This window comes from Aythya fuligula, chromosome 1 (genome assembly GCF_009819795.1).
Source record: "Aythya fuligula isolate bAytFul2 chromosome 1, bAytFul2.pri, whole genome shotgun sequence".
Taxonomy (NCBI): Eukaryota; Metazoa; Chordata; class Aves; order Anseriformes; family Anatidae; genus Aythya; species Aythya fuligula.
This window is the reverse complement of record NC_045559.1, coordinates 82,988,533-83,000,113: the sequence shown is the minus strand read 5'-3', so window position 1 is coordinate 83,000,113 and position 11,581 is coordinate 82,988,533. Positions and strand designations below refer to the sequence as shown.

Genomic DNA, 11,581 nt, shown 5'->3' with positions numbered 1-11,581 from the left:
GCAATTCTGTATCATGGACAAAAGAAGTCCCGTGGATGGAAGAGGGGTTTGACAAGTCACACAGAGACAGCTACCTGAAGCAGCCCTTCGCTGCCGTTCTGCTCACAAGCAGCTCTGCTTGTGGTTGCCATGATGACCATGAGTCGCTGCTGAAGGAGACAGCCTGTACTGCGTGTGGGATGAGTCAGTACCAACAGCAGTGCAGTCTGCGTCCCCTGAGGGGCTCCAGTGCATGGCGGCTCCAGACTCGTGCCCATCGTGCTACTGGAATGACACAAATACTGTCCTTACTGCTGGAGCCCGCAGCAACCATCAGCCCTTTGCACCACCGCGGGCCAACGGGTGTTCCCAGAGCGCTTCACCCAGTTCCTAGTCCTCCCGCTCTCTGTTTGCCCTGCTCCTTTCCCTCTGAGCGATTCTGTTTATAAAAGACTGATTGTGATTCAGCAGGAGACCTCGTTTCTGGTGGTCTTGCAAGCTCTAGAATCAGCGTCCCAGCATCAGAGGGGGAAGGGCTTTTACAGAAGAAACTTGTTAGCACCAGAGAGGAAAGAAGGACAATAACCTATTTGAGACTGAGAAAACTGGGGCAATCAGGGACTCGTCGTCTGCCAGAACCTTTTTGCTTCACAGTCATTGCCAGGACGTGACAGAGCAACTATTCAGTTACGCTGCACTCCCAGCAAGGATCTGGGACAAAGCAGCTGCAGCTTCATTGCACCTGAGTCGAGGAGTACCTGCAATTCACCCAGGCTTTGCAAATTTGCAAGAATTTGAAAAAAAAAAAAAATAAATTTTCTACAGTTTCTTAAGTTTCTTGCTTGGTATGGGGTAGCAGTGACTCCTTCCCTCCTGCCAGGCCCAGCTTTTGCTGGACCCAAGAAGGGGACCAGTCACTTGAGAGCTCAGAGCCCATCCATCCCCGCAGCGCTCAGTTTGCGTGCAGCTGGGCTGGAATTTACAGCAATTGCAAACACATTTCTGGCATTCTTCTTGCAGCATGGGAGCTACCACATTCAAGGGATGCCAGACCAAGCCACCACCACATTTTGTATCAAAACCAAAGCATCATTGTTTTTTTTTTCTTACCTTTCATTCAGGAAACAGTTGACTCCTGGAATTTGTGCGTTCGAACTGAGATTTTTCTGGCTGTGGCCATCTTGCAAGCAGCATGAACACTGACAGACTGACTCAGCTGCTTCAAGATGGTAGAATGTGAACAGGTAGTAGAGGACAACATTTTCAGAGACATCTTTCACGTGGGATGAAGGCATGTCTGCTTCACACCCTCCCTCCCCTTTTTCCCACCCCTCTGAAACTTTCACACGTTTTCCCCGCTGCAATGGTGGAATCAATATACTTGGATATGCCCACACACGTCACCCTACCTGTGCAAAACCTCTCCTCCTTCTGGCTTCAGTGCTTCAGACTCAAGCCCCACACTCACTTTTGACAGGGTTGATGCAAAATGGTTTGTAATACTCTCTGGCTCCTTGGGCAGAGAAGAAAGGGTCCCACAAATCTGCATCTACAGGTGAAAAATGCTTGCAGAGAAGGGAGGGAAGGAAGGAGAAAAGTAAGGCAGGGCAAATAACTGAACTGTGACTTTTGCTACCTCTGCAAAAGACTCATTTTCTTATTTTCCTCTTTTTTCTTTCTTTTTTTTTTTTTTAAAAAAAAAAGGCAAGTAAATAACAGACAGCAGAACACTGCCTGTCAAGTTTTGTCCCACCTGCTTTGTGCAAGGATACTGAAGAACGGTATTGAAGGTATTAAACTCACCTAGCACGACTACTACTGCTCTGGTACTGGGGTACAGTCCTCCTCTTTTCTCCCTCAACAAACTTTTCTGATTAGTTTCTGTTTTCACACCCAGGCTGACTTCTGCACTCTGGTCTCCAAACAGTGACCTCATTGCCTTGTTCAGCTGGTGAGAAACTACAGTAAAATGGGAGAGGTAAACAAAGAGGGGGAACTAATGGCCAGAAGATTTAGGAGGTAAGAGTCTGCTCCTCGGCGTCCCACTGCCATTGTGCGCCCGAGCTTGAGAAAGTGCAAGTTCAGGCTCGATGAGCTCTTTTCTGTGCTGGTTCCTCTGGAAACTCAGCCCAGCCCTCCAGATGGTGTACGTTGAATAATGACACAGGACAACCAGCGTGCATGTTATGTTGTGTGCCCACATGTATTTAGACCCATGCCCCTGTCACTGCCACAGATCCCACAGAGTTAGTGCTGGAATTCACACATCCACCGCAGCAAGGCTCTGTGTTCCCAGGCTAAATGGCTCATCAACATATAAATATTAAAAACTAGAGCCCGTGTTGTCATGCAGCTGAATTTGTGACAATTCCTGCAGAGAGCAGTGTGACTATCACTGGATGAGCAGTAGTTCATGGTCGCACTGGTTAAAGAAATAACATTAACAGCACTCTAAGAGGAGCATTTTCAGTACCACTGCACAATGCAATACCTTCAGTACCTTTCTTCAGGACATGTCTTGAAGTCTCACCCTGTTTCTGACCCTAACAGACACCTCCAGGTCCTGGCCAGCAGCAGCTCCACTCACATTCGTCTTCCCAGACACTCAGTAAACACCTTTGTGTCTTTTTTCTTTAGAGGAAGGGGTCTTGCTGAGCTCACCCTGAAATATATCACCATGGACAAAAGGGCTGAAAGGTTAAGGAGCTCCGGGGGGGTAGTTCAGCAGAGAGCTGGGGGCCAGGCGCCTGCCAGAACCAAAGCTATAAAGGCAAGGAGGGGACAGGGATCACAGATGCTGCAGATCCTGCCTCACCTCCCACAGGCCCTGGGATAAGAAGATGCTGGGGCTGCAGTCGTGGCCTTGCTCGCTTTTCCTCCTCTTAGTTCTGCTCTCTGCCAGCGTTCAAGCTATGTCCTTACCAGGACAGAGGCTACAGGTAGGAGGGGCTGGGATGGAGCTGAGGGAGGTTTCAGGAGCAGCAGGGGCAATTTTGGGAGGTCGTGTTTGAATCTGGGATGAGTGGTGAACCCAAATTCCAGCTTCCAAAGGGTGCTGTCTATTCTCTCTGCTCTTTCCCCTTCAGTCTAATAGCCTCAGCTCTAGGATGACTGTATCTTTATAACCCAGCTCCTTGGGGAGCACCAGCATTTCAAGGCAGAAAACAGACAAAAGTGTTTTAGTGCTCTTTGGTCTGTGGGAGGCTTACTGGGGGACTCCACACTGCCTGCAGAGGCTTTTAGCTGTAAAGAGACTACTCCTATCTAGCTCAGCCCTGTGCCAGCAGCCAGCAGAAATCACAGCCACGTCCCTTGCATTAAGTGACAGGCAGGCATGCAGAGGGATCTGCGAGAAATACTGTACGTAGTGATTATCCATTATGCTCAGTGGCCTGGTTCTGACATTTCAGAAGGAAGGTGCACCGTGTGATGCTGGGATTTTCACTCCTAAGCTCAGTCATACCCCACATTAGGCCCTCTTTTAGTCCAAGAGGATGCTAGCAAGGCCTTCTTCATTTTGGTAAATCTTTTACCCTCGCCAATTGCAGAAACAATACTTAGGGCTTTTGAATTTACCCAGTTTCTTTTTTTCCAACCCCTAACCTGTGCTCTGACATGTTGTGTTCACATCATTCACCCTGTCCAATAAGGAAAACTGCAGGGAAGTAGTTAGGAGATGAACTAAAAACACGAGACCGACTCTGCTATGACTCACCATGGAGACGCTTTCACTCCCCGCTGAAGATGTCTGTGCCCGCTTCCATTAACTCACTGCTGAACAGAACGGAGCTAAATTGCAGAAAGGCAGCGTCAGCCTTGGGTCAGCGAGCATCCACAAGAGGAATAGATGTGGAACAGCTACTGCAGGCTGACCCCATGGGCAGGAATGCTGTGCCTCCTCAGGCCCAGTGTACCTCCCGACTCTTGTCTCCATACAGCCGGAGGCGGCTGGCAGTGACGGAGGCGTGTAATTAAATTAGCACATGCCCACCTGCACCGAAAACCTAGAGAATTTCCTAGCAGATGAGAAGCCTTTCCTTCCTCATGCCTTCTTCCACGACACGGCCATGCCTGCCTCTCCCTTATTTTAGAACCGAGTATTTGGGTTAGGTCCCGCTTCCCCACCAGCCCTCTGGAAAATGCCACGAAACAGTCTGAGCACACAGCTCAGCACTGGGAAAAGGATCAAGGACAGAAGCTTTGGTTATCTTCAAGTGTGTGTGGGGGGGAATCCTATTAACAACAGCAGGGCAAGGGATGCACGGAGAGGCACACCCACACCAGCTTCCTACCTGCTCTTTTGGACAGCAAAATCATTTCAGACAGCGGGAGCTGCAGTTCCTGCCCCCTTGGTGACCTTGGTCTGGATGCAATGTCACAGACAGGGTGCTTCGTGCACAGACACTGTTTTATGTCCTGTCTGAGTCCGGGGGAAGGTGTGGGGGCTGTGGGTCAGTGGGTTTGGGGTGCAAGGCTTATCACCAGGATAGATAAGTGAGAAACGGGAGCACAGGCACCTCGCTGTCACCCCATCCCCTCCCTGTTTATCCACCTTCCCAGATGCTCCTTTCCCAGCTGCTGCCCCTGGACTCCGAATCTACGCAGGCCGAAGAAGAGAACACAAAGGAGGAGGGATCCAGCTCGGGACCCCAGCTGCTCTCCTCCACCCTCCCGTTCCTCCCGTCTGGGGCCAGAGCTGCCCGCGCCCCGCTCTGGCGCAAGACCCTCACCAGTCGCAAGTGGGCACTCCCTGGAGACTGGGCCTGGAAGGCCGTGCCCAGGGGCTGCTTTGGGCTGAAACTGGATCGGATCGGGACCTTCAGTGGTTTGGGGTGTTAGGCCTGCAGGGACCTGGAGGTGAGCGGGCTGGCAGTGAGGGGTCAGCAAATGGAAGGGGAGACTCAGGGCATGAATTACAGGGAGGGCGCGGAGTGAGGGGGGGAAAGCTGACCCCAGAATGGGTTATGGGGCAAAATGAGCTGAGTGCTGGTGGGGTAAACGCAATGAGGGTGGACACGGCAGTGCTGCGTGGGGGACGTGGGGCACAGCCGGTGCCTGGCTGCTGGGCAGCTCACCGGCCATGCCTGTCCGCAGGTGGAGAAGGAGCCTGCGGAGGAGCAGCTCGGGACCAGAGGGGAAGGAGCACGGCAAGGCAGCGGCTGCAGCCCTGAAGGCCGGGAGCGCGGAGGAGCCGCACGGCGCTCCTGCTGCCCGCTCCTCGCGCGTGAGGACTCGCTAATTAAACACAGCTAATTAACCGCCGTGTCCGGGCTCAGCGGCACCCCGCGAGAGGATCCCCGCTCATCCCCAGGGGTTGTGCTTTTTTGGGGGGGACCACGACACCTCCTCGCCCACCGGGAGGTGGCGGCAGAGCCCGCGGCACGGCCCCGGCCCCAGCCACAGCCCCAGCCCCGGCGGTGGCGGCGGCGGCGGCGCGGCCCCCAGGCGCGGGGCCATTTTGGGCGCCCGCCGCCATTCCGGGTGGGCCGGGCGGCACGCAGCGGCCCGGGGCCGGGGCCGGGGCTGCGGGGCCGCTGCCAGGAGGCTGAAATATCGATCGTGGGCCCCGCTCGGGGGCAACGGGGCCGCTGCGTTGGCTCATCCCGCCCGCACTCTGCCCCCCTGCGCGGGGAGCTGGGCTGCCCGAGTGTTTGCTGAGCAAACACGGCGCCTCCCGTGCCTGCTGGGGGTGCCCGGGCAGCTCCCCCCCCGACCCCGCGGCCGGCTGCTGTGCAAGGGGTGCAGGGGGGCTCCCCCCCGCCGAGGGATCGCACCCCTTGCAGCTATCCCGCAGCAGCTCTCCCCCCTGGCCTTTAAGAAAAGGTCGTAACCTCGGCCGGGGCTAAACTTAGCTGCCTGCCCCTCCGTGCACCGGGAATAGCAGCTGTATAAGGAGAGTTGGGTTACGTACGAGATGTGTGACCCCTTGCTAGGCACCCCCCACACACACTCTTCCCTCGAGCATAGCTGGAGTCCTGCTTGGCTGAGCCAATTCGGCCCTCCACATCCGCAAGCCAACATCCCATGCCTTCCCAAACCTTCTTCCTTTCCTCCCCATCTCCTCTTAGGCACCATATTCCAGGTGCCTGCTCCCTGGGCACCCCCCTCCCAAGGGATGGAGGCTTTCAAGCCTAGCGTGGGTCTGTCCCACAGAGCCCCGGCTTGGGCTGCACCAGCCCTGTTGCTTCCCGGCGGAGCACGCCGAGCCAGCACGGCACAGCTTGGAGAGCCTCTCCAGCACGTGGGGCGCCAGTAGGGCCACGGTGGCTGTCACGCGGGGAGCACTCCTTTTTCACACACCCCAAACCCAGCCGGCCGGCAAAAGGCGGGCCAAGGTGGTGGCGGCACGCCGTCAGCTCTCCCGGGGCGGTGGGCAGGATTTCCGCCGTCACGTCCCGCGGGTAGCAGCAGCAGCAGCAGCAGCGCCGCAGTTCCTCATTACCATGGTCCTCACGCTGTGTGCCGCGCTGCCTGCTGGGGAGGCAGCCGCATTCAGAGCATGGCCTGGCTAAAACCACGCAGGGGGGACAGAGAAAGGCTTGGGGGGCCCTCAGAGTGGGGACTAGCGGCCATCCTTATTCATGTTGTGATGGCAGGCGGCGGGCATGGCGACCTGCTTCTCCCTCGGTGCAGGAGGCTTGGGGGACCCACTGCTACCACGTGCGAGGGCCCAAGCAGGGGGAGCGAAGCAGGCAGCAGCCCAGCACAACCCTCTCTTTGTTGCCCATCTACCACGAGGTTTCCCCCCCATTCCCTATACTGCGTGTGGGGAGCCCCCAAGTGCCAACCCCCGTCCCTATCCCCACCACCACGACCACGAGGGGCTTTGTCCGCCCCGCCACACACACATGGCGCTGGAGACCCTGGCCCCATTCCTCCTCCCCCCATCACTTTTTTTTTTTTTTTTTTTGGGGGGGGGGGGGGGGAGGGGGTCCCTTTGTTGCGGGGGCCGCTGGCTGGGCGCACGTAGCCCCGGCCCGGCCCCTGCGCTGCCATTCGGCGGCGGCCGAGCGGGGCGGAGCGGGGCGGGGGGGGCGCAGCCTCGGCGGCTATAAAGGGCGGCGGAGGGGGCCCCGGCCACCTCCTCACTGCGCGCCAGGCACCGAGCGGAGGCAGCCGGTAACGGGATGGGGCTGGGTTTGGGGGGGGGCTGTGGGTTTTGGGGGGTGGGCTGGGGAATGGGGGTGGGGTGTGTGTGGGGGTGGTGGGCACCGCAGCCCCGCTGGGGGATGGGGAGGAGGGTGAGGGGCTGGGGGGGGGGGGGGCACAAAGGCACAAAATGGAGGCGGTGGGGAAGGGGGGGGGGGGGAGGGAGGGGGTTGGGGGCGGGATCCGAACGCGCGGCGGGGGGGCCGTTAATAGGGGTTGGGGGGGCGTTAATAGGGGTTGGGGGGCGTTAATAGGGGTTGGGGGGCGTTAAGGGGGCGGCGGATCGCGGGGTGCGGCGTCCCGAGGGCTGACGGCTGGTTTTGTCCCCGCAGGAACATCTCTCCCCCACCCCCCCCGAGGCAAGATGGTGAAAGTCGGAGTCAACGGGTGAGCGCCAGGGCCGGGCGCTGCGGCACCGGGAGGCGCCCGGCGGGGCGGGGATGTGCATGGAGGAGAGAGGGGGGGGTGGGAGGATGGGGCAAGGTCGGCTGAAGGGCGCGGGGACGGGGTTTGGGGATGGGGTTTGGGGGTGCTGCGTGGGGACCCCCTGCACCCCGGGTAACGGCCCCGCGGAGGGCGGGGTGCTGAGTCACTTCCCCGCAGGGACGTGGGGTGAGTCACCCAGGAAGGACCGGCGCTGCCGGCGCGGCCCCGTCTCCATTTTGGGGTCCCCCGCGCCCCGCTGCGGGCTGTGGGGATGGTGGCTCCCCAGGGAAAGGTCGCCAGGTGGATCGTGTGTCGGCAGCGCCCCGGGAATGTGACCTTCTCCCACCCTGCTGAGGAGTAACCGGATCCCCCCGGGGCTTTCAGTAAATTTAGCGCCTGACCTTTCTGGCGGGGTTGCTCCGGCTGGGGGTCGCTCTTAATTTTTAACCGTGGCTCCTTGGCCTTTGGACGCCGCTGTTGGACTCCCTCCTGCCCTTCCGGGCAGGGAGCGGTGGATGTTCTTCCATGCCCAGTCAGGCGTGTTGCTCGCTGCTCCTCCTCATCTGCATCTCTTTTTCTCCCCAGATTTGGCCGTATTGGCCGCCTGGTCACCAGGGCTGCCATCCTGTCTGGCAAAGTCCAAGTGGTAGCCATCAATGATCCCTTCATTGATCTGAACTACATGGTGAGTTGCCTTGGAGTGCCCCCTCTGGGCACTGCGTGTGCCTTGCCTCTCCTGGAAATAGCACAATGGGGCAAGAGGCTCCCCTAGGTCTGTTCTAGCTGCTCCCCATGGCAACTACGTGTCGGGCTGGAGGTGGATTAAGGGACAAATGAGACATAGTAGTGCAGGCTAGGGAGATACGGCAGAGCCAAGTACAGAATAGCAGTTGGACAAGGTCACTGAGAAGGTGGAGAGCTGAGATTGTGGCATAGGCAGAGCAAGGGGTGGGGAGATGGCAGCCAGGATGTCTGACCTTCCTTCCCCATTCTCCCTGCTAGGTTTACATGTTCAAATATGACTCTACTCATGGCCACTTCCGGGGCACTGTCAAGGCTGAGAATGGGAAACTTGTGATTAACGGGAATGCCATCACCATCTTCCAGGAGTAAGTATTTTTCTCTGCTTGCCTCTTCGGAGAATAAAAGAAATCGGTCTTGTAGAACAGCTCTCAAGATTTCATCTATTCTCAGGCGCGACCCCAGCAACATCAAGTGGGCAGATGCTGGTGCTGAATACGTTGTGGAGTCCACCGGTGTCTTCACCACCATGGAGAAGGCTGGTGTAAGTATGCCACTGTAGCATGTGGAGAGATGGGATACTGCTGATCCTTCCTCTGGGTCACATTGAGAACCCTGTGGGTTCTTCGGAATAGGGAGGAGACTGTCTGAGGAAGTGTCTTGCTGCTTAGCTGTGGGGCATTGCAGGTTATCTAATCGCTTTCCCTTTTTCCAGGCTCACCTGAAGGGTGGTGCTAAGCGTGTCATCATCTCCGCCCCCTCAGCTGATGCTCCCATGTTCGTGATGGGTGTGAACCATGAGAAGTACGACAAGTCCCTGAAAATTGTCAGGTAAGGAGAAGGATGCTGCCGGGCCTGCAATTTTGACCAGCTGCTTGGGATCTCACCTCACCTCTCTAGATAATGTTGCCTCTGGCTGATTTTTGCCTTTCTTCCTCAGCAATGCCTCTTGCACCACCAACTGCCTGGCGCCCTTGGCCAAGGTCATCCATGACAACTTCGGCATCGTGGAGGGTCTTATGGTAAGTCTGGAGCTTGCTGATCAGGAGGGAGCCCTACCCCCAGGCTCCTCATGTGTGAAGAAAAGCATCCACCCTCCCTACCTCCCTTGGGATGGAGGGGAGGTGCCTGAGATGCTTTTTTTGGAACATCAGCAGTGTTCTCACTGTTTTGCTGTCTTCCTCCCCCGCAGACCACTGTCCATGCCATCACAGCCACACAGAAGACAGTGGATGGCCCCTCTGGGAAGCTGTGGAGGGATGGCAGAGGAGCTGCCCAGAACATTATCCCAGCCTCTACTGGGGCTGCTAAGGCTGTGGGGAAAGTCATCCCTGAGCTCAACGGGTGAGTGTTGGCCTTCCTTGGGTGCAAGGAGGAGGTGGCAGCCGGTGCTTGGCTGGCTCTGACCTGTTCCTAGCAGGATGGCGTGCAGGCAGAGGGATGCCGGGTGCCGTTCCCTGCTGACTCATGTCTCTTGCAGGAAGCTTACCGGAATGGCTTTCCGTGTGCCAACCCCCAACGTCTCTGTCGTGGACCTGACCTGCCGCCTGGAAAAACCAGTAAGTGTTGTGGACAAGGAGTAACAATCTGCAGGCTCGCTCCTGTGTCCTCTAAAATTATTTTTACCTGCAATTACCCCTTGTGCATCCATTTCTTCCCTAGAAAAACTGATTTTGTGTCTCGGCTGCTGCGGTGCTTTTACCTCCTTGCTCTGCTGATGTTTTGTGAGCTGGCATCTGACAATCTTTCTTAACTTTGCCTCTTCTTAGGCCAAGTATGATGACATTAAGAGGGTAGTGAAGGCTGCTGCTGACGGGCCCCTGAAGGGCATCCTGGCATACACAGAGGACCAGGTAAGTGGCTTCTATTCTCAGTGCCTGTGACTGGAGGTGCTTGTATCGCTTTGATGATACCAGCCTTGCTGGAATTCCGGTTCAGGCTGTTAGCTAACTGTGGGGTGATGGTGTCTGACCATATTCTCTCTGTTCAGGTTGTCTCCTGCGACTTCAACGGTGACAGCCATTCCTCCACCTTTGATGCGGGTGCTGGCATTGCACTGAACGACCATTTCGTCAAGCTAGTTTCCTGGTATGCACCGCCTTGGGGGTGGTGGGAAGGCTCTGAGGGGTAGGGGCTTGGCACTTCTGTTGCCTGTCTGCTGTTCATAAGCACCAGCAGACAGTGCGTGGCGAAACATAACGCACTTGCTGAGTTAGGGTGGCTCCAGCATTTAAAAGTCTCTGGAGTGAAATGGTTTCATGCCTGAAATGGCTGCAGCCTTCTTCCTGTAATGGAAGGTGGGGGGGGATGTTGCATACTTCGTAAGAAGTGCATGGGGAGTCTTCTGAGGCAGTTAAGTGCTCTGGGTGGAGGAGCATTAACACACAGGAACAGTCCTGACAGCATTTCTGTCTCTGCAGGTATGACAACGAGTATGGATACAGCAACCGTGTGGTGGACTTGATGGTCCACATGGCATCCAAGGAGTAAGCCAAGCATGCAGACCCCCTGCTGCCTAGGGAAGCAGGACCCTTTGTTGGAGCCCCTGCCCTTCACCACCGCTCAGCTCTGCATCCTGCAGTGAGAGGCCAGTTCTGTTCCCTTCTGTCTCCCCCACTCCTCCAACTTCTTCCTCCACCTGGGGGAGGTGGAGAGGCTGATAGAAACTGATCTGTTTGTGTACCACCTTACATCAATAAAAGCGTTCACCATCTGAAGTGCCTTGTCTGTCTTAGTGGGGAATCAGAAGGAATTCAGCAACTGTTAGGCGCCTGCCAGCCCAGCACAACTGCTGGGCCAGCTCTAACAAGTGCTCTATAGTGTTCTGTGCCCAGTCCTATGCTGAGAGCGTGTCAAGGCCATGAATCCAGGCAGCAGAGGCGGGGGGAATGCCAGCTGGTGGTTTGGACAGCTCTGGTCACGCATGGGCACGGAGCAGTCCTGGGAGACGTGATCTGTAAGGAACAGCAAGCGCCCAGCTTCACCGAGTGCGCGGCTCCTGCCTGGGGAGCTGCGGTATGCAGGCTGATGAGCTACCCATGCCTGTGGGGAGGGGTGGGACTTCTGCCCCCGAGCCAAAATAAGGTGTGGTGCAGGGCTGGGACTGCAAGAACAGCAAGGCTGTGGTAGAATGGAAAGCAGCTCTGCTTCTGCATCTCCCTTCCAGCTCTCTGGATTTGCTTGTCTGATGGGTGCATGCAGAATGGAGTGCTGAGAAATGACTTGGCTCCATTTGATTTGGCAAAATGGCACAGAAAGCAGTTTCTCTTCCCCCTTCTTTACTAGC

At 56.7% G+C, this 11,581-nt stretch overlaps 2 protein-coding genes across 2 annotated transcripts; both read left to right on the top strand.

Moving 5' to 3' along the window:
* The first annotated feature begins 2,819 nt into the window (after positions 1-2,819).
* Positions 2,820-4,818, top strand: LOC116487341 (C-type natriuretic peptide-like). The gene is made up of 2 exons (XM_032184182.1): positions 2,820-2,918; positions 4,540-4,818. The coding sequence occupies exons 1-2, from the start codon at positions 2,820-2,822 to the stop codon at positions 4,816-4,818; spliced, it is 378 nt and encodes a 125-aa protein (XP_032040073.1).
* Positions 4,819-7,041: 2,223 nt separating this feature from the next.
* On the top strand, positions 7,042-11,012 carry GAPDH (glyceraldehyde-3-phosphate dehydrogenase). The gene is made up of 12 exons (XM_032204998.1): positions 7,042-7,098; positions 7,461-7,515; positions 8,140-8,239; positions 8,557-8,663; positions 8,749-8,839; positions 9,011-9,126; positions 9,236-9,317; positions 9,488-9,639; positions 9,776-9,854; positions 10,065-10,148; positions 10,286-10,383; positions 10,716-11,012. The coding sequence occupies exons 2-12, from the start codon at positions 7,493-7,495 to the stop codon at positions 10,783-10,785; spliced, it is 1,002 nt and encodes a 333-aa protein (XP_032060889.1). The 5' UTR covers positions 7,042-7,098; positions 7,461-7,492; the 3' UTR covers positions 10,786-11,012.
* Positions 11,013-11,581: the final 569 nt, after the last annotated feature.

What these genes read in the sequence shown, in the direction of transcription:
- LOC116487341 (XM_032184182.1), top strand. Translation starts at nt 2,820, where the DNA reads ATGCTGGGGCTGCAGTCGTGGCCTTGCTCGCTTTTCCTCCTCTTAGTT. An exon ending in TACCAGGACAGAGGCTACAG is followed by an intron (nt 2,919 to 4,539) that starts GTAGGAGGGGCT and finishes CCACCTTCCCAG; the next exon opens with ATGCTCCTTTCCCAGCTGCT.
- GAPDH (XM_032204998.1), top strand. Translation starts at nt 7,493, where the DNA reads ATGGTGAAAGTCGGAGTCAACGG. An exon ending in GTGAAAGTCGGAGTCAACGG is followed by an intron (nt 7,516 to 8,139) that starts GTGAGCGCCAGG and finishes TTTTCTCCCCAG; the next exon opens with ATTTGGCCGTATTGGCCGCC. An exon ending in TTCGTCAAGCTAGTTTCCTG is followed by an intron (nt 10,384 to 10,715) that starts GTATGCACCGCC and finishes CTGTCTCTGCAG; the next exon opens with GTATGACAACGAGTATGGAT.